Source organism: Anas platyrhynchos, chromosome 33 (genome assembly GCF_047663525.1).
Source record: "Anas platyrhynchos isolate ZD024472 breed Pekin duck chromosome 33, IASCAAS_PekinDuck_T2T, whole genome shotgun sequence".
Lineage (NCBI taxonomy): Eukaryota > Metazoa > Chordata > Aves > Anseriformes > Anatidae > Anas > Anas platyrhynchos.
Genome location: NC_092618.1, coordinates 3,789,815 through 3,811,279, shown reverse-complemented (window position 1 = coordinate 3,811,279; position 21,465 = coordinate 3,789,815). Strand labels below are relative to the sequence as shown.

At 42.9% G+C, this 21,465-nt stretch overlaps 2 protein-coding genes across 4 annotated transcripts in view; both read left to right on the top strand.

Annotated features, from left to right (window-relative positions):
* LOC139998584 (latent-transforming growth factor beta-binding protein 4-like) overlaps positions 1-21,465 on the top strand; it is a 92,723-nt gene that overhangs the window by 34,101 nt on the left and 37,157 nt on the right.
* LOC140000107 (ATPase family AAA domain-containing protein 2-like) overlaps positions 6,770-21,465 on the top strand; it is a 34,272-nt gene continuing 19,576 nt past the window's right edge. Inside the window, exons 1-13 of one of the 3 annotated variants that reach the window (XM_072029838.1) lie at positions 6,781-6,856; positions 7,705-7,858; positions 8,671-8,761; positions 10,280-10,348; positions 12,514-12,624; positions 13,065-13,170; positions 13,976-14,429; positions 14,650-18,361; positions 18,734-18,822; positions 19,156-19,315; positions 20,160-20,250; positions 20,678-20,992; positions 21,303-21,429. In XM_072029838.1, the coding sequence (XP_071885939.1) occupies positions 20,217-20,250; positions 20,678-20,992; positions 21,303-21,429 (476 nt within the window). In that variant the 5' untranslated portion in view covers positions 6,781-6,856; positions 7,705-7,858; positions 8,671-8,761; ... (6 more) ...; positions 19,156-19,315; positions 20,160-20,216. Of the gene's footprint in view, positions 7,859-8,670; positions 8,762-10,279; positions 10,349-11,077; positions 12,625-13,064; positions 13,171-13,975; positions 14,430-14,649; positions 18,362-18,733; positions 18,823-19,155; positions 19,316-20,159; positions 20,251-20,677; positions 20,993-21,302; positions 21,430-21,465 lie in introns of those variants that run through there. The other 2 variants (XM_072029836.1, XM_072029839.1) reach the window with 2 other exon arrangements.

The window sequence follows — 21,465 nt, the reverse complement described above, 5'->3', positions numbered from 1 at the left end:
AGGTGAATAATTAAACCAAGATTCATACCAGCTCCGTCGGGCTTCATTCTCCTGTTTCCTTTTTTTTTTTTTTCCAACCCTTCCCTGGGTCTTGCCATTGTATTTCTTACCACTCCAGTGTGATCAGTATACATATAGCACTCCTCTTTCAGGGCTGCACACAGCCCGTCCTGTTGTAAAAAATACCAAATCTAATCCCCTACGATTTTGTAACACTACCTCTGAAAACGGCCTGATAGATTTTCCAGGGCCGAGATGGATTGTTCAATTTGGGTCAGGTCCTCGTCCACAGCAATGCATAAGGAAGTAAATTCTTGATTTTGTTTAACCAATGAGGCTACCCTGGTCCCCACTCCAGCTCCTCCCAGGATTATTAGGGTGGCCAAAGTTAGAGCCGTGAACCGTTCCCGTCTTTCCAGATGATGCCTTGCCACTGTGTGCTGGGTATACATACAATCCTCAGGGTGGTATAGAATCCTTGGTATAATTATCACCTGTGTACAAAAATCACAAGACGCATTAAAGAGTTTTAGTGATAGACAAGGAGTTATGCCCACTCACACACAAACACACCTAGCGTTGTTGGCTGGGATTAACCACTCGGCTGATTGTTTTCCATTCTCCATGATATTACATAGGTGACACTTCCCACTAGGAACCATGCACACACACCTACCACCTCCAGTGACTTGTGTTAGTGTTACCCTTATGTCTTTTCCCCAACTGCATTGTAGAGGGTTGTTCTCATTTGTGCGGGAGGGCTCCCCAGGATTCCCGATAGCATCATAATATGAAGGCCTTATACTAAAGCATAATCAACAATGTTTTGTTACATTTGGGTTTGTTTTGTTTAATAATTGGTAGCTGGCATTCACGACCCCCCCATATGTTATTCTCAGCTATGTTATCATTCTCGGCTTTACCTGAGCTCGTAGGGCTGCCGAGGGTTGGCACTGTAGTATTTTCCACAGGCTGGATTCCCTGGACACTTTCTGACAATACCTCATTTGGTCCTACTGCCTGGGGCCTATCGGCATCCTCCTTTTTATTAGTACGAGTCCTCCCCTATCTGTTCTGTGTTTGTAAAATCTGACACCTCACATTTTTCCTAGTACCCAGCTAGTATCATCCAAGTTTGTTATATTTATATATAGAACCTTGCAAATTTCTTTATTTCCGTGGAAGGTTCCTGTATACCCTATACCATGCCCTCGCCACCTGTAACGGGGATCTGCTTGTTGGTTACAACCTTGTGGCCCATATCCCACTTGTAAAAATTTATCCCGACCAGCCCTGAGTGTCCAGTCCGTAGAAATGGTTTCACACCCCCAGTATGCACGATAATACACGTTCGGGCATTTACAGCACCCCTTTTCTGGGTTAGAACTTGGGCAGAAATAAAATCCTGATCGGTTAAAGCATGGCTGCACTGACACCAGGTCACATAATGTGATGCGGAAACTGGGAGCACCTGCTGTCGTTGTTTGCTGGATGATGAATTAATCCTCCCATCTGATCAAGCTCCACTTAAAAGGCTGATGGGGATGCGCAGACCCATAGCTGACCAAAGCGATGATACTGACTCCCATGTATCGTAGGAGGTGGTCGGAGCCCATCTAAATTGTCGGCCCCTCAGTCCCCCACCGTTTTCACTTCTCTGCCTCGCTTGTCAGTTCGGTTGCAGCGAACTACAAGGTATCGGTTCTTCTTGGCAGCAGCAGTGTTCTTCAGGGGAACCTACTAGGGAGCCTTTGAAACAGGGCCTCCTCCCCTTCCCACGATACACAGATAATATACAATACTTATCGAGTCCGTCTTAGTGTCAGCTTCAAGTCGTCAGGGCCTGGAGCTGCCTCCCATTTACCTTCCCGGATTGGTCCTTTCACACAGCTGGCATGCGTCCATCCTTTCTCCGTAGTTCGAACAGCCGTTTCTGTGGTAAGCAAAACAACATAGGGGCCTTCCCCATCGTGGTGTTAAAGCAGTCTCTTTCCAAGTCTTAATTAGAATTGAGGGTGATCAAGTGGCAATTCCAAGTCGTAGGGCATACCATATAGCATTTCAAAAGGAGAAATTCCTACATCAGTTCTGGGCTGTGTCCATATGTTTAACAGTGCAAGGGGTAAGCATTTTACCCAAGAAGCCTTAGTTTCCAGCACAAGTTTTGTTAGTTGTTTCTTCATTTCACCATTCATTCGCTCTACCTTTCCAGAAGAGGAGGGGTGCCAGGGGCTGTGAAAATCCCACTCAATCTCTAAGGCCTGCTTTAACCCTTGCAGTAAAGCTTTACACCCATTCAGTCACGTGGTCAATTAGGACAAACAAGTAACTCAGTAAAGTCTACCTGTATACTTTGGAAAGGTCAAAGCCCTGGCTCCCGTCCCCCTCTAGATAGGTTACAGAAGACCTTTTTATTTACCTTTTGACATATAGTACATCCTCTGCATGTGTGCTTCTCTAAAGTATATTCTCCTACACAGACATGCTTTCTTAGAACAACATCACACATTGCTTGCACCTCCCAATGACTCTTCTGATGTAAAACAGTTAATATTTGCCTCATTATCACTTTATTCAGCATTTCTCTCCCATCAGGGAGTATCAATTTTCCTTAAAATGATCCACATATTTGTAACATTAATACCTCCTTGGGAGGTTGTAATTGCTCCAAAATCTTTTTTAGAATTTACCCAAATAGATAGGTGGCCCTGTAAACTTCTGAGGTAAAACTGTCCACCTATATTGTTGCTTCCGCCCCCATTTCAGGGTCTTTCCAGTCAGAGGTGAATATACATGTATGTTTGCTCTCAGGGCCAGAGAGCACTCCATTAATAACACTGTTATTCCAGTCTAACAATTTACTAGTTGAATGCCCAATTTAATCATCAAATCCCTTCCCAACAAGTTAGTCTCTGCCTTGGATACATACAATAATTGCCCAGTGATCATTTTATCCCCTAGTCTCAGCTTGGTATCCCCCAAAAGTGGCACTGTTATCCCAGTCCCTTCTACCCCCATCACATTTAGGGTTTCATTAGTTAATTTAATCCCTGATACTTTACAAGTCAGTAATCACTTAGCTGCCCCAGTATATTGGGTTTGATGGCAAGGTATGGGGGGGGTGTGACGGGTGTGGGGATGGGAAACTGCAGTGGCAGCCCCCGTGAAAAAAAAAAAACAAAAACAAAAAACAGAAACCTCCCCGTGGTAGATAAGGGACAATTTCATCTGGCCCTAAAGGGGCCCACTGCTGCCCAGAGCCAATCCAAACAAACAAACAAACAAACAAACAAAAACCTGCTGCTCAACAGCAGTTTGGAGAGCAAGAAACCCCCCCTGCAGACACCAAAGTCAGTGCAGAAGGAGGGGGAGGAGGCGCTCCAGGCGCTGGAGCCGAAGCCCCCCTGCGGCCGCTGGAGAGGCCCCTGGTGGAGCAGGCTGTTCCCCCCTCCCCGATGCTTGGGAAACTGAACAAACACCACAGCAAATATGCAAATATACCAAAACTTCTAGACTGTTACTTAGATAATGCCTACATCACCTTTCCCTGCTCATTCAACTTCGAATACCTTTAACACTTTCAACAAACCTTTGAACACTTCCTTTATCTTTCTCTAGCCTTTACTTTTCTAATGCCGACATCAAAGGCTCAGTCAGGGGCCAACTTAATTCCGTACCTTTTCCCTCCAAGATGCTGAAACAACATCAATATACAACATTTCATCCTGTTTTCCTTCTTTCCACAAAAACAACGTTAACTGTAATATGGTGTTATAATTAGTAGTTCCATTTAGGAGCCACTCCGCTCCATCCTCTAGTTTATAAAGTGGCCACCACTGATTACAATATTTGATAAGGGTTCTTTTACTCTCTGTACCCTCTCATCCCACTATATCCCTCCAATGTGTTAGTATACATCCTAGGGGGCTTTTCCTCGGGATTTCTTTGCTTTGAACTTTTCCTATTGTAATCTACAGTGGTTAATATTCCACCGTTTTCCTAGAAGCTCTTTACTAGTCAATCCCAATCCCTCCAAAATCCACAATATATAGATACACAAGTAAAATCAGACCACTGTAAATTAACTGCCTGTAGACAATTACACTGGGAACATTTAAACCTGATGAGCCGATAATATGCCTGGGAAAATTTTGTTCCCTTAAACATACACCTCAATGGCAGTTCTTATATTTACATATTTACATATTAACACAGGTATAAAAGAACACTTTAACAAAAATGCCCGGGCTTTTATATATACAATATGCAATGTACAGTTATTATTCCAGTTAGAATTATTCCTCAGCAGCTGGAAACATTGTGCCAGTTGCCATTAAAGCTCGCTTACCCTCCTCCTGTCTTTCTTAAAATCTCGGACGTCCCCAGAGTTAATGGGGACAGCCACATATTCCTAGTCACTGGTCCCTGAACGCTAGAGTCAGAGTCGCTATCAGTCTCCCTGGGGTTGCGGATTAGGAAGCCCGGGAGTCAGAGGGGCTGCAGATGGTGGTGGTGAAATATAGGGAGGCAGTGGGGCTGGGATCTCTAATTTTCGGTTTTTCTTGTGCCTCCCATTCCCTCCTTTTTCTTTTAGAAGATATAAATTGGCTCGAGTTTCTGAGCTGATCCACAAATGTGCATATTCACTTTCTTCCAAACTAAAAGGTTCCTTTGAGTTTACATAAATATTTAGGGCCTGGCAAACCCAATCTTCAAAGGACCCAAATACGGGCCAGTAAAGGTGGTCTCCTCGAATCTGTTTACCACCCCAAACTTCAACACAATAATGTATCATTTTTACTTTATTGCTTCCCTGCCTAAAAGGGGAATCCTGCCAATTTTTAATCATTAATCCCAGGGTAACCTAACATCAGACGTTACCCTGCCCATGGGACCAGAAGGCTTACTCTTCTGTCCCATCTTCTGGAGGGCCTTCACACACACACACACACACAAATCGCTTCCCCCTTTTCGTGGCCCAGTCCCTCGCGGGATGTGGGAACTGCACTACCGAGGGGTCCGCACTCGCTTCGTCCGCAATTGGACGTCTCACAACGCTACGCTCCAGGATACCCAACCCCAACCGAACGGATCACCGGCCTATACTTACTCACTCCTGAGTCTTCGTTCGGTCTTCGTGCACAAAGATTACTAGGGGTTGCCGGCTTTATTTGCTTGCTGCCGAATTTAGGGTTCGTTGGTGAAGGATTTGAATGAAAGTAGTCCTAGCGAAGGCCGCTGAAATCAGCGGGGCGCCCCCTCCGAAGGTCTTTCAATCAGATTGCCTTCATCCGAGTCACGGCACCAAATTTGTTATAAGTTGCCCCCTTAATTAATTTTCGGAGAGCATTGCATTAATAATAGAAAGGAAGTTATTGAGTAAGCAACAGCAAGCAAAACAGCGCTGGGCGGCCGGGGAGTCTCGGCTCCGCCAACGGCGCGCACCTCACCCCCGCCAGGGTCCCTTTTTATATCTTGGTGATTTCAGGATTACGCAGCACGTCCGGGTATGTTCTGCGACTGCGCGCACTGTTGCTAGGGGGTCGTCTCTGTCCCTCTGGTGGTCGTGAAGATGAAGGCCGTAGTCTTCCTCGGCGTTGTGGTTCAACTTCTTTCTTTATTTGGTCATGTTGGCCCAGCGTGAGACAGGAAGGCAGGATGTTGATACACTAGTTTAACAACTTATCAGGAGATGGTTACATGAACTTTGCAGCAGTGTTTTTTGAACAAAAGAGGCTACTGAGATGCAGAAGGAGAGAAGGGGAGAGGGTTCTTTTTTTTTGTTACATTAAGCAAAGGAATTTTCATAGTGTCTAGCTAAGCATTATACAGCTCCTTACTTCAGCAGGGAGTTTTCACCACTCCTGTTCCTCAAACAGAACTCCTTGTTTTTACAAAAGACAATGAACAAACATTTATTGTGTATTACAGTTAGGAAGAACTTCTTTACCGAAAGGGTTGTTAGGCACTGGAACGGGCTGCCCAGGGAGGTGGTGGAGTCACCATCCCTGGAAGTCTTCAAAAGACGTTTAGATGTAGAGCTTAGGGATATGGTTTAGTGGGGACTGTTAGCGTTAGGTCAGAGGTTGGACTCGATGATCTTGAGGTCTCTTCCAACCTAGAAATTGTGTGTGTGATTTCTGTGTGCATGGAATTCTTTGGCCAGTTGGGGTCGGCCATCCTGAATCTGTCCCCTTGCAGCTGTTGCTGTGTGCCAATTCTGATCGCTAGTAGGACAGTGAGACACCGAAAGGTCCTTGGCTTGTTGTAAGTACTGCTCTGCAGCAATTGAAACATCGGGGTGGTATCAGCACTCTTCTAAACATCCTTTTACACATCCTAAGCCAAAACATAGCAACGTACCCGCTACTAGGAGAACTAACTGTCCTAACTGAAACCAGGACATGTATCTTTTCCACTTGGGTGCTATCGCTCATAAATTTGAGAATTCAACATGAGCAAGCTAGGAAATGTGGGTACATACAGAACCGCATGTATATGGTACACAGCAGACTTGGGATCTGGATCCTCCGTGAGGCCTACAGGCTTCTCTTTGTATACCATGGAGCACTGGCTTGTAAACATGGTGAAATTTCCCATCCTTGATGGGTCTAATACAAAAAGTCTCTTCTCCCTTCTCTCCCCTGTCCTCTTTCTTAATGTAGGCAGTTGAGAAAGCCGAAATTGGAACAAAAAAAAGAATATAACACAGGTAAGTGGCTGTAACTCCCCGGGATACCGATTTATGCTGGTTACTGAAGAGGATGGCACTTGGTCACTCCATTGCTTTCATTTGGCCCCAAAGCCTTCTGTAGTCAGCTGAATTCACTCATCAGTGACTTTTCTGTGAAGAGAGGTAGGTGCAAATAGGAGATTTTATGAATTCCTTGGGGAGGGAGCAGTGTGAATTGCAGCTTCGTAGGCACAAAGCAAACTGTTCTAATTGTGCAAAGTAAATTGATACTTGGTAAGTTTAAACTTAGTTTTATAGGTGGCAACCACAAAACTAAACCTTAGCTGTGATCCTACCACCACAGTGGTGTAGCTCTTCCCTTCCCCTTGTCCTCTTGGCTCTTTTAATGACAGTGCAAGCAACAAACCTGTGCCAAAGGGTGCTGTACGGTAAACAATGGGCAGGCTTTTTTCTAAAAAGCACGAGTTTGAGTTATCTGGTGTTTGGGTGTTTCTCTTGAAACGATTCTTACCTCCTTGAGCTGTTAGATCATAATGCAGGAAATGAAAGTGCTGCATGCATAAACAGAGTAATAAAACATACACCTCTTAGGAAGAGGCTTGCAATGTAATAGTGTTTTTTTTGAGCACTGTTAGATACAGTTTGACATGAATGGAGTGAAAACACCTTAGAGAAAGGTGTTGATTGTTCTCACTTTTCCAAGACAGAAATAACTGGAGTAAATTTCCCTCCTGCATGGAACAAAAGTTGTGTGTTTGTTTTTGTCTGGCTAGCTTTCAGTCTCTTTAAAATTTCTCTACAGGTCACAGTTTTTAAGTAGACAGTTTAAACGTGCAGAGCGATAAATAAGTGTAATGCAGCGGTTGTGTCAACAACTTCTGATCTGAAATTTAAAGAAAAATCAATCCACTTCAGGGTGCCTTTTTTGTTTGTTTACATTTTACAAGAGCAATGGTGAAATAAGGAGAATCCCATCTTGACTGTTTCAAAATACTTTTTCCGCGTTTCAGTCACCAGAACATTGAGGAGTAGAGCTGGTGCAAAAACTATGAGACGAGTCCATGGAGAAAACAGGGACTTGGAGCTGCGCCGCAGCTGTAGAGTCCAACGCAGTCGGTACTCTACTACTAACTCGTCCATTCTATTTGACAAACTTATAACAAAGTAAGTCATCTTTTCTTGCAGACCTCTTAAAATGATCTTTCTTAGCAAGCCTTTGCACTATGGCATGATGTTGGCCTTGACTTGCTCTTTTTTTTGACAGCAAAGAGGTATGGCTGCTCCTGGCATTGAGAGTTCAATTTGTTGAGTTTTCCCCATTTGGCAGTTTTCTTAGCATCAGAAGTGCCGTCATTTTTAATGAACTTTTTGTTCCATACTCACAAAAGTGAATGTAATGCTTGGTTAAGAAACTGAGGACGGTTTGATACAGTCAAAGCAAAGTAGTCCTAGCGATTCTGCATTTCTGTCCATGGTTTATTTCTGTTTCTGAAGCCAAAATTGTTTTCTGCTTCAGAATTTGCTTTCCTTTCATTTCATCATTTTCTACAACACGAAACTTAGATTCCCATGTAGAGAAGAACAAACAGCCTTTCCTTGGTTAACAAAAAATGACTTAATGCTACTGTGCAGAGCAACTTAAGTAGGATTAAAAGTTGACATAATTTTTTTATATCATCTTACTAGGATGTCAGAATTCTTATTTTCCTCCTGCATTTAAATATATATATATTTTAAATGTGCTCAGTTAGAGGGGAAAATAAACCTGAAAACAGCGTATGTTTGCAAATCCTCAAAAGCTTGTTCTTAAATCTCTATCAAAACTAAAGATTTGACCTAATTTTTTGGTAATGTCTAAAGTCTTGGCTAAGTGTCAATGACTTTTGCTTTGTGCATACTACATTAAAATCTCTTATTGATTGTGTGTGCTGTTTTATTTTTTTCATACATACCTAACTTTGCTCTTACATGTCAAGTTTGTATCTTAGTACTGCGGAAGTTGTGCTACAAAAAATGGATGAAATGGAGCAGATGCGTAGATGCCAAAGATGTTGGGAAGATGTTGAGGTACAAATGACAGAGCAAATACTCTGTCAGTTTGCCATTTTTGTAGAGTATTTCACGTAGGGAAGTAACTTAGTTGTAATTTTAATTGAACTGAAATAACTTCCTTCCAAAGAATAGTGTGGTCTAAACTACCATTTGGTCTTGCTCTCTGGTTATATCTTCATGTCTTACTGATAGGGTTGTGCTCCAGATATCTTTTCAGAGTGGAGGAAGCATCTTCTGCAGAAGATGTGGGATAACGGGGAGATGCTGAAATGCATGTCTTCCACTCCAGTTTCTGAATTGCCTTCTGCTTTTTGAATGGACGCTGTTTACAAACAGCTGTTTCGGACTTGGGTTTTTACTCCAAATGTTACTAAAAGCTCTGCCTGGGGGACTGAATATGCAAAAAGACTGGTGCTTTCCATCAGCTTGGCAGTTTAAGCTGTTTAGCTTTTTCTCCTTAACTCCTAAATCATATTTCTCGTCATGCTCAGGAACGCACTTACTTGGAAAGCTTAACAAAAGGCAGTGCATAGCTTCCTGTGTTGGTCACTCACTCGAATTTTGATTCCTGTTAACGTTTTTTTTCCTGAGAGCTCACAAAGAATCTCCAGTATCATGTAGCTTTAATCATCTGTTACAGGCAAATGGAGCTGTTTTCTTTAATTGACCTAACTTGCATTTTAGAATTCTTCCTTGGTTGCAAACTGCTCCCAGAGTTTTCAGGAACTTGAAGCCTTTCAAATTTCCAGCTGAATGAACTGATGGCTACTTTATGTATATTTGTTTGTGTGCTGGCCTTGCCTGAGAGCTTAAATAAACCCCTGTCTCTAGAGGAACCCCTGTTAAAGTTGTATGCAGCAATCATACTTCCTCTGTCTTAGTTTTGCTCTATTAAATTCAACTATTTTATTAAATTACTGTTCTTTTGAATGATAGGCACATCATTTTAAAACTTCCCGATAACCTACTTTCATAGCTTTTAGTTTAGCTCTGAATTCCCTTTTTTTTCTCTCAAATCACAGAATGGTTGAGGTTAGAAGGGGCCTCTGGAGGTCACCTGGTCCAACCCTCCCCTGCTCAAGCAGGGACACCTAGAGCTGGTTGCCCAGGGCTGTGAAATGAATCCAGAATTGTCCACAGTACTTTTTATTAGCATCTCTCACACGCCTGTATGATTTCTTTTGGTATGTCTGCTAGAAAGGTAGTTCTTTTTCCTTGGTTCTGTCACGCTGTAGGTTATTAACCTCTGATTAACTAATGCACTCAGTTGTGTATCTGGGCAAGTATTTAACCACTGCATGTACTGAGCCCTGGTTTAGAGCAGAAACTCTTGTTGCTGATTGTGGGTGCACGCAATCATATTCCCATTCTCTCCTCTTGTGCAATAATTTATTTCTTGTGTGTATACGGGGTGCCTCGATAATGTTACTGTGTAAGCATCAACAGACAGACGTGTCTGTCAGTGGATGTATGTGTATGCACGTCTGTTTTTCTGCACGTTTGTGACCGATCTTTCTTGCTGCTTGGAATTAGGAGAACCTTGATATCTTCACCTGAGTGAAGTCAGACTTTGAAAGAACTGGACCTGGCAGTCCAGATGAGGTTGGTGAGTTCTGGTTTTAAGTTTTCTTTACTCTGTTCTAACCAAAAGCCTTAAACAATTGAAAGAAGCTAATCTACAGGGTATTTGTCTTCTGTAAAAATTCTGTGTTGCTATTGACTTCACAAGCCTTAGTATGAGCTCTAGGGCTGTACTGTAGTGAGCTCAGAACAGGTGAAAAAAAAAAACCACCAAAAACAACAGCGCTTTTCCAAACTGCTTACAAGATAAAAGGCAACAGATGGTTGTAGACAGGTGGGAATGGAAAGAAATGGACAGCATTGCTATTACTCAGCATGCGAAACGGTGATACCGCTACAGCAGGAGCGTGACAGTTTTCATGGTTTTGAGCAGCACAGCAAGAATTTTCAGGAAGCAAGGTAGATAGGCTGCCAGATGTTTATGAAAAGCTCCTCCCAAGCGTGAAGCTCAGCAGGAGGGAGGATAGCGTTGTGCGTTTCTGCGTTTAGGAGGCAGTCGCCGTAAGCTGCTGTCAGGGCCTGTAATTAGGAGCTGTCATCTGGGTACTCAGTGACTTGTGGAATGAGGTTAAGCCACGAAAGGCCATATTAACTTGGAAGTGATGGGAAAACTTACAGTTTTTAAGAAGAATGTTAGTTGTGATTAAGGCAGTAAATTAGATCATCCTTGTAGGAGCTTTCTAAACAGATCAGAACAGGGCAAGACTGTACTTAAGGACCGAAAAGGGTGTTGCAGTAGATGAGCTGACAAGTTAGATTATGTGAGAGCTCACCTGCACACCTGCAAAGGAGCTCAGAGAGACAGTGACAGGAGGCTGAGCCCCAGAAAATACTTTGCTCCTCCCTTCAGAGGCCCAGAGGAGCAGAGAGATGCACAGTGGCAGGTGGGAACCCGAGGGAAGTTCTTCGGAGGAAGAATGGCTGGGCCATGGACTAGTAAGGGAGAAGCAGAGTTGACTCCTTTGGAGGTTTAGTTAGGAAAACATTAGCTCAAAGTCTGAATAAGAGTAGCTTGAATACAAGGCGGGGGCCAGTCTAGAGGGAGAAGCTTGGTTAAAGTGTGTGGGTTTCAGGGAGCTGTGCAGTAGAGGCTTGTAGAGAGGAGTTTTAAATAGCACGTTGAATGGGAAATGAGCCCGGGGCAATTAATTGATGATCAAAATGCAAACTACAATTTTAAATCAGGAAAGAGCTAGAATATACTTTTATAATGAAAAATACGCCAGAAAAGAGTGAGGAAAGTGTCAGTGTTGTTACAAAGGAAGTTACTGGAACAAAGGAAAGGGTTAGTGGAGCAATAAAGCAGAGAAATTCATGCTTTTGTGATAGAAGTGTTGGAACACCAAGGACTGGAGATGGTAGTGATCACAAACTCATTTACTGATCGCTCAGTTTTCCGTGTGCTGTCTGTATACCCCATGGCACCTACCTTGCATTCAGAAAGCAATGCAACCTTTGGGGTTAAAAAATAAAAACCAAAGAGGGCGGTGCTTTCCAAGAAAAAAAGATAAGTCCTTTTGGCAAACAGGTAGGTGAACGGAGTATGTACGTTCCTTCCTCGGTGTCCTGCTGTTAACGTGAGAGGATATTCACCAGAACCCAGTAGATAATTGCACTCTGGTTTTTGTGTTTTTTACCATCTTTCATGAAACAACTTCAGGTTACTTGACAGAAGCTAATGGCCTAAGCTTATGTGCATTTGGCATTGTTTTCTCATTGGTGAGCTTCAAGCCTGTGTCTGGCCCATTATTGCTCACAGAATTTGTGGCAGAGCTAGACTTGGACTTAGATTACTGTGCTTAGTCTTAGCACTACAGATTATTAAAACCCTTTCCATTAAACACTTTCTCAAACTAAGAAGTGACTTTCTGAAATAGCTGTTTTCAGAAGATCTGCATCTTAGCTAAGCAATATGACAGAATTTTGCCTGTTGTTAAACACTGAGGCTGACGACAAGTCCATCAGCAGTTTCAGAGAGGACAGACAATGTCTAGATGCATGCTCATCTGCTAGGATTTGTGATTTCTGAAACGTGACTTGCATAAATTCATCTTAAGGTTTTGCAGGATCCACTGTGTCATTAAAATAATGATAATAATAAAACTTACAGGCATCTGTGTAATGCATTTTGGATTTCATATAATTTGCAAAAGTACTTAACGATTCGGTGTCATTTTGTGGTACAGTACAAACAGCAAGAGGAAGTGAGAACAAAGAAAATGACGGTGAAGATGTTCCAAGGCGTTACAACCTTCGACGGAGGAAACCTGTTGACCGCTACCAAGCTCCTATGGAAAGTAGGTTGAACGCACAGTTTCTCTTAAAACCTTATTTCTTGCACATAAGTGAGATAATTTTTTTCAATGCAAATACATGTGTTTGCGCACACAGTTCTGTTTCAGTTCTGTACCTTCATTCTGCACATGAACTTCGCTGTTTTTATCAGACACGTGTGTCCTGTGCCCATTGTATTTCTTTGCTGTTTGGCGTACTTAGTGCTATGTATCCTTGATATGACAGTAATTAATCACACTTCATAGTCTTGCTCTTGTGATTTTCAGTTCACCTTTAAAAAGGGCGTAGTTTTCCACTTGTACCATGCACTGATGAAAAGCAAAAACGGTTAAAAATTCTTCTGGAATTAGGGATGAGTGAAACACGTGGCATTTTCTTTATCTTTTGATTTCCTCCTCTCTTAAATGTATCTGTATCATTATTCTAAATTCTTTCCTTTCAGTAAGACAAAGAGATCGAGAGAGGACTAACTCGGGCCAGCCCTGTTCTGTCAGACAGAAAGAGTCACTTGAAAATGCTGGGTCACAAAAATGTAGAAGACGTGCCAGGTTGGTGTATGGCTAGTGATAGCTCTTACTTATCCGTAGAGCTGTCAGTCTCCTTACTGCATAATGCTTCAAAGGGTTTTCAGTTTAGTGGTAATTACAGAGTAAGTTTATGATCGGTACTTTGGTAGTCTGAGGATAGAGAGGAAAGAAATATTTGGAGGGCAGGAGGTGGATACTTTTAAGTTGGTTTCTTTTTTAAATCCAATATTTGTGGGTCGCTGATAAGATGATTATGGAGGTAGTGTCTGAGTTTCTGTAACTGAAATTCTTTGGTTCTGGAACTGAAGCCAGAATCCCCCCTTAAAAATCTTAGTCAGACTATTTAATCTTGAAGGATACAAATTATTTTCTTAAAACCAAAACTAATTTTATTCGATTTAGAGGGAGAGGCTTTATGGAAGTTTTGTTGGATTAAAAAAAAAAAAAAGTTATCACTCAAATACTGACTCTAGTTTCTGTTTGGAATCAACTAATGTTTCTATATGAAGTTAACCTTAAACAATAAAAGATCTAAATGAAATCATAAATTGCCTTAGTGGTGATAAAGGCTTCTTGGATTCTGTAAGCAGTTAGTGCGTAGAGAATGCTGTTGATTGCCAGATATTTTGTTGAGCATTCTTGAAAGCAGACAGTTGTCACGAGGAAAATCATGTCATGGCCTTTGAAATCAGATTGCTAAGGAGTACAATGGACTGGAAAATAGATCTCAGAATAAATTTTGAGATAGAATTCCCTTAATTTTTGGTGTTACTTAGTATCTGCTCTATTTTCTTTTTAACTTTCTGGTTTATATGCTTGCTTGCAGACAGAGACATGCAGATGACATCAGTGATTCTACACCCTCTTGCTCATCTCCCTTGCTTAGCACATGTGATACGGAGGAGAGTGGTGAGAGCAGTGAGGACAGCGAGAGCACATCTCCAAGAAGGTTGCTGTCATTAGAGAACAGGGGAGGGATGAATCTCCTTCAAATGAATATTTAGCCATGTTTAAGTTTATCTAAATTTAACTGTGTGAGTTTATGTCAATTAATTAGGTCTTCTGTATATTAATTAATGTTTTTTACATTTGCTTGGCATTATTATGAAAAACAAAAATCTTCAAGTTGCATCTTAAAGAAAAAGAAGCCCTATAACTTCTCCTTAATTCAAATCAGGACTTTTTGAGTGAAACTTCAGAAACAGGACCTAAAGAGAGTTCAGAGGGATCAGAAGAAAGTTGGAAGAAGTCATGGAGATGCAATGCAAATAGATAGTGCGGTAAGTCTTAAACTAATCATCGTGTCAGCGAGTGTTTCCAGGGATTATGAAAGATCTCAGTGTGCCATCTACAACTACCTTTGTTGATGGTTTTCTCTAAAGCAACTTCAAAAATTGCCCAGAATGTTTCCGTTGTGCTGAGATAATTTCTGATGAAACCTTGATCTAGGTTGCTGCTTTCTTTAACATACAAACTCTGTTGTGTTGAATTTCTCTTTAGATTGGATTTGAGAATGTGGGTGGTCTTTCCAAATACATCGCAGCTTTGAAAGAGATGGTGATTTTTCCCCTCCTGTATCCAGAAGTTTTTCAGCGGTTCAATATTCAGTCCCCAGGGTAACTCATTAAAGTGATAAATCGTAAGTCAGCTGTTTTCAGGAGAAAGTTCAATTAAGGTATCAATATGCTTCCATGCTTCAACATTTTGGCAGCGGTGAACGTTTGTTTTAGTAGTGGCAAAAAGTGGTTTCTTAAAAATGGATAGAATCCAGAATATTTGTAGGTTAAAAATATAAGCAACGTCTTAAAATTTTAAGTTTTACCGTCTGGTGTCTTTAAAAAGTTGGGTTAGTTGGGTTGGAGTGGTTTTGTTCTCAGTTTTATGTACAAGTCAGCTTGATTAGTTTGTAGGCAAGAAGGGATTATCTAGTGGAAGTCAATTGTAATATGTTGCCTGGAAGCCCAATTGTTTTTCCTGCCTACTTTTGTTTTCTTTTTTTTTCCCTCTGAGTGCTAAGGCATCGCTTTTCCTTCCGGCTTTAGGCTTCCTCACGTGCCATCAGCAATAGATGGTCTGAGAGACCAAACCCAGTAACTTAATGCTTTTGAGAGGAGCATTAAATGCTTTACTATCAGATTCTGCATATTGTGAAAGCAAGAATATGCAGTTTATCACTGAAGAATGAAGTGGTGATTCACCATTCAGCCCATTCTCAGATTCTGTGCTGAAGTTTGCCTGTTTGGCTCTGGTTTGCTGTGATCAAACTGTTTGTCAGCAGTTTTGGAAGTGTCCTTCTGGGACAGTATGCTCTCTTTTGAAGGTTTTATACACTTGAGTTACCCCCTTATTCATTTCTTTGGGTGAAAAAAATGAATTTTCTTGTGAAACGTTGTAAAAATGCAGAACTTCTATCTGTTCTGACTCTACCCACACTTCAGCTATTACTGCTGTCTTGTACATGATGTGTTTTGGTTAGGAAAGACGCTTGTTCTAGAGATGATGGTTGTAGGAGGTACTCATCATGATGTTTTTTTTTTCCTATCTGGATCTTTTTTTATTGCAGAGGCTGTCTATTTTATGGCCCCCCAGGAACAGGGAAAACACTAGTTGCTCGTGCACTTGCCAATGAATATAGCCGAAGTGACAGAAAAATAACATTTTTTATGAGAAGTGCTTCGGACTTGTCGTGGTTCCGCTCGAGTGGGCAGCCGAGCTCCACCACAGCCGCTCTCTCACTCCCCCTCCTCAAAGAGGAATGGGGAGAAAATATGTGAAAGGGGCTCAAGGATTGAGATAAGGACGAGAAAATCACGCAATAATTAGTGTAACGGGCAAACCAGACTCAGCATAAGAAGACAGATAGTAAGATTTATTGCTCATTACTAACAAGCTAGAGAAGTGAGAAACAAAGGAAAGAAACCAAAAGCACCTCCCCCCCCATCTACCCTCTTCCACCTCCTCCCCCCGAGCGGCGCAGGGGAACGGGGGAATGGGGGTTATGGTCAGTCTACAGCACTTCTTCTCTGCCGCTCCTTCTCGGTCACTCTCGTCCCCTGTGCTGTGGGGTCCCACCCACGGGATGCAGTCCTTGACGAACTGATCCGGCGTGGGCTTCCCACAGGCAGCAGCTCTTCCAGAACTGCTCCAGATATGGGTCCGTACCACGGGGTCCATCCCTCAGGAGAAAACTGCTCCAACCTGGCTCCCCTACGGGCAGCAGCTCCTGCCAGATCACCTGCTCCTGCGTGGTCTCCTCTCCACGGGCTACAGGTCCGGCCCGGAATCTGCTCCGGCAGGGGTCTTCCACAGGCGGCAGCCTCCGTCGGTGCAGGGCCACCTGCTCCACCGTGGTCTCCTCCACGGGCTGCAGCGTGAAACCCTACTCCACCGTGGTACTCCATGGGCTGCAGGGGGACATCCTGCTTCACCATGGTCCTCACCACAGGCCACAGGGGACTTCTGCTCCGGCGCCTGGAGCACCTCTCCCCCTCCTTCTACGCTGACCTTGGCACCTGCAAGGCTGTTTCTCACTCCCTTGACTCTCCCGGCTGCTGTGTGGCGCAGCAGTTTTTTCTCTGTCTTAAATATGCTCTCACAGAGGCGCAAAACAACATCGCTTATTGGCTCAGATTTGGAAAACAATGGGGCCCTTCCCAAACATGGGGCAGCTTCTAGATCTTTCTCACAGAAACCACCCCTATGGCCCCCTGCTACCAAAGCCTTGCCACGTAAACCCACTACATTCCACCCCTCGCCTCTGTGAAAAGCATATTTAAGATTACTCACAATATACTCTTACTTTACAATTATTACAACAATTTTCACAAATTTCACTTAAATCAAAAAGAAAACAAAATTCACCACACCAAAATAAACATAACATCATCACAGCACCGACAAGGTGGACATTTTACACACACACCACCCCTCGTCCCTTCACCACACTAACATCTCACAGTTACTGCTTTCTTAAATTCTTCACAACTTGTACATTCTTAACAATCATCCTGCGCATATTTTACCCGTTACTTCTACCAACTATCATCCTTATCTCAAATTCCTCGAGCCCCACGTTGGGCGCCAAAAAGGACTGTCGTGGTTCCGCTCGAGTGGGCAGCCGAGCTCCACCACAGCCGCTCTCTCACTCCCCCTCCTCAAAGAGGAATGGGGAGAAAATATGTGAAAGGGGCTCAAGGATTGAGATAAGGACGAGAAAATCACGCAATAATTAGTGTAACGGGCAAACCAGACTCAGCATAAGAAGACAGATAGTAAGATTTATTGCTCATTACTAACAAGCTAGAGAAGTGAGAAACAAAGGAAAGAAACCAAAAGCACCTCCCCCCCCATCCACCCTCTTCCACCTCCTCCCCCCGAGCGGCGCAGGGGAACGGGGGAATGGGGGTTATGGTCAGTCTACAGCACTTCTTCTCTGCCGCTCCTTCTCGGTCACTCTCGTCCCCTGTGCTGTGGGGTCCCACCCACGGGATGCAGTCCTTGACGAACTGATCCGGCGTGGGCTTCCCACAGGCAGCAGCTCTTCCAGAACTGCTCCAGATATGGGTCCGTACCACGGGGTCCATCCCTCAGGAGAAAACTGCTCCAACCTGGCTCCCCTACGGGCAGCAGCTCCTGCCAGATCACCTGCTCCTGCGTGGTCTCCTCTCCACGGGCTACAGGTCCGGCCCGGAATCTGCTCCGGCAGGGGTCTTCCACAGGCGGCAGCCTCCGTCGGTGCAGGGCCACCTGCTCCACCGTGGTCTCCTCCACGGGCTGCAGCGTGAAACCCTACTCCACCGTGGTACTCCATGGGCTGCAGGGGGACATCCTGCTTCACCATGGTCCTCACCACAGGCCACAGGGGACTTCTGCTCCGGCGCCTGGAGCACCTCTCCCCCTCCTTCTACGCTGACCTTGGCACCTGCAAGGCTGTTTCTCACTCCCTTGACTCTCCCGGCTGCTGTGTGGCGCAGCAGTTTTTTCTCTGTCTTAAATATGCTCTCACAGAGGCGCAAAACAACATCGCTTATTGGCTCAGATTTGGAAAACAATGGGGCCCTTCCCAAACATGGGGCAGCTTCTAGATCTTTCTCACAGAAACCACCCCTATGGCCCCCTGCTACCAAAGCCTTGCCACGTAAACCCACTACAGGACTGCATGAGAAAATACGTGGGGGAATCAGAACGCCAACTTCGTGTGTTATTTGAACAGGTAAGGTTGAAATGCACAGTGTGTTCTGTCAGAGTTGAAACCATTATTTTCTGTGGTCAACGTTTTTAAGTAGAACTTGCTTTTTTTGTATTTTGTTATTTTTTTTTTTCCCACTGAAATGGAAATGCCAGTGTTTCTGCTGTGAATGTCAGCTGTAGGAGCTACTGGAACGATTTGCTTCCTGTCACCCGGATACAGTGGGTTGACACAGACTGCTGTCTTCTGTTAGTCATGCCAGATACTCCAGTAGCTCTATCAGTAGAGGTCCCAGAGGCTGAAGTGAAAAATCTAGTTTAGATGACATTCCAACCATGATGTTTTTGTGTATTTTTCCTTTAGATAATGGTGTTTTACTCTGTGTTTTTGTGCTAGGCCTATCAGATGCGACCTTCAATTATTTTCTTTGACGAGATAGATGGTCTCGCTCCTGTGCGCTCCAGTAAACAAGACCACATTCATAGGTATTACAGTTTTGCACCTACATAAAATCTGCTTGATCTTTGGGGAATGAAAAAAAAAAAGGATGATGACCTGTTTAATTTACTGTGAACACATTAATTTATCCTGAAAACTTGTAACTCAATGCCAAAACAGGTGCTTCTAAATGATAGTTGAAACCAGTTTACTAAGCCTGATATCAGCTTGTGGTCTGTGTTAACTTACCTATTGTTTATGTCTTAAAATGAGTCTTGTCCTTAAAAAGCTTGTCCTTTATGACTACTCATGGAAAAAAGTCATATGGAATGTGACAAAATTTACTGAACCAGTAAGTAAAAATTATATTTTTCTATTAGTTCCATTGTTTCAACTCTTCTGACGCTTCTGGACGGCATAGTTAACAGAGGGGAGATCGTGGTAATCGGAGCTACCAACAGACTGGATTCTATAGATCCTGCTTTATGAAGACCAGGACGCTTTGACAGAGAGTTCCTCTTCAACTTGCCAAATAAAGAGGTGAGAACTGAAATTCAACGTTAGCGCTACCATGGCAAAGTCCAACTTTATAGGAAAAAAAAATTGACAACTTGAACAAGAGAGTGATATGTGGAGACACTGCGTTGTTCCGTGGAGGGCAAATCTGGTACTGAATATATATGGTCAAGATGATACCACCAAGTAGTTAGTTCTGTAATCAAACCTTTCATTCCCAAAGTTGTACCTGTTTGCTTAATTATTTAGTCCACTTGGGCGCTTTCATCATGAAGTTGTGTTTTTGGTCTCAATCCTTCACTTATGAATGAATAGGGGACGTGTGTGCATTTGATTGTGCCCCGGATCAGTGGTAGTAGTTTGAGTCATAATTATTTTCTTCTTTATAGTAATTGTAGCAATTTGAAACATTGTGCCAGAAGTGCTTTCTGTGAATTTACTGCCTGAAAAGCAAATGTGATGAAGTAATGAGACTGTCACAATGAAAGCTTGTTAAATTTTAGAGAAGTTTTTTGGACAACAAAGAAATGTTTCTGGATAAATTTTTCATTGCAGTATTTTCCTCTGGGTCCTTAGGTCTCATAGTTTGGAAACTTGTTATTGAAGCTATAAATGCCTTTTCTTTCACTGTAGGTTCCTAGAAAAAAGTCCAGTGTAACAAATAAGAAATATTCAATTTCCTGGTTGACAATGCAGAGTGTATATTAAATAACTGTAAAATACTTGAAAGTTGAGCAAGTAAGAAAAGCGTATTAGTAGATGAGGGGTTTTGAGGGAGGACTGTTTTGGTTTTTTTGTTTGTTTGTTTCTTGTTGGTATTTCTAAGGAAAACTTGAGACAAGCTAAAATGCAATGATTTTGCTTCCAGGCTAGAAAAGAAATTTTCAAGATTCATACTCGTGACTGGACCCCTAAGCCACCGGACATGTTGCTTGATGAACTAGCTGAGAAATGCATTGGTAAGACTGAAACCAAAATGGATTCTTGCTTGTGACCAAGTTGTAAAGAACCTTAGCTTGTACCAGGCAGTACCCAAGCTCTTGTGCCTTGCTGCACAACTAGTCAACGAGGCAGCTGGCACGCCTTCATAGCAATCAGAGTTAGATGCTTTCATCTATTTACTCTTTGTTGTCGTTCCTCTTGTTGTCTGAGAACATTAAATGGTTCTGGGGCATCTGCCTCAAGAGTATAGTTTTTGATGAGGAGTCTGCTTCAGCTGCATAAGCGCAGGATATCAGGCAGTGAGCAACATGAAACTTCCCTGCAGAGCGGTAGCACTTTGAATTCCCTGTTAACCTGTTTGGTTTTGACATGACAAATTCTTTAAATGTTGCATGTTGTAAACCTGGGCCTTGACTGATGTAACGTTTGATTTTTGTTTGTTAGGATACTGTGGTGCAGATATCAAATCCCTATGTACTGAAGCTGCTCTGTGCTCTCTGCGCCGATGCTATCCTCAGATTTATGCAAGTAGGGAGAAATTGCAACTAGACGTTAATTCTATTAAAATAAAAGCAAAGGACTTTTTCATGGCTCCGAAGAAGGTTGTTCCGGCATCAAACAGGATCGAGGCTTCACCCGTACAAGCACTATCACCCATTTTCAAGCCACTTTTTAAAAGATCAGTAGCGAATATTTTACAAGTTGTGCAGAAGATCTTCCCGCAGGCACAGCTAGTGCTAAAGGAGGACCGACAGCAAGGTATAACCACAGCATCCACTTCTTTATAATTCTGCTAAAGATTGTTCGTAAGCTCCTTTATTCTAAGGGAGAGAAAAAAATCACCAAGAGTAGCGTACCTTATATGTACACAGCAGTGGGACTTGGTACAGCTTTGTAGGGCCTTGTGCCATCTGCTTAGATCTGTGGTGGGATGAACTCTAGGAAATAGCTTTCAGTGTGTGCTCTCAAATGAAGAAAGGGTTTTGGCACTGATTTAGAAGCTGTATTAATGTAAGAGAAAGAGACAAAGGCTATTCAGGGAAGTTAACAAACCTCTTTTGCCTTTCAGACCATTTAAATCCTATTTTACAAGATGGTATGTTCGACAGTGATGACGATGCATCCTTGGTTTCCGGAGATGAATTCAAAGATGGAATGCCTGACGGACCAGAGAAAAAACTCCTCTGTTTCAGCAGGTAAAGAAAGATAGATCCCTGTTATGTTTAAATTCT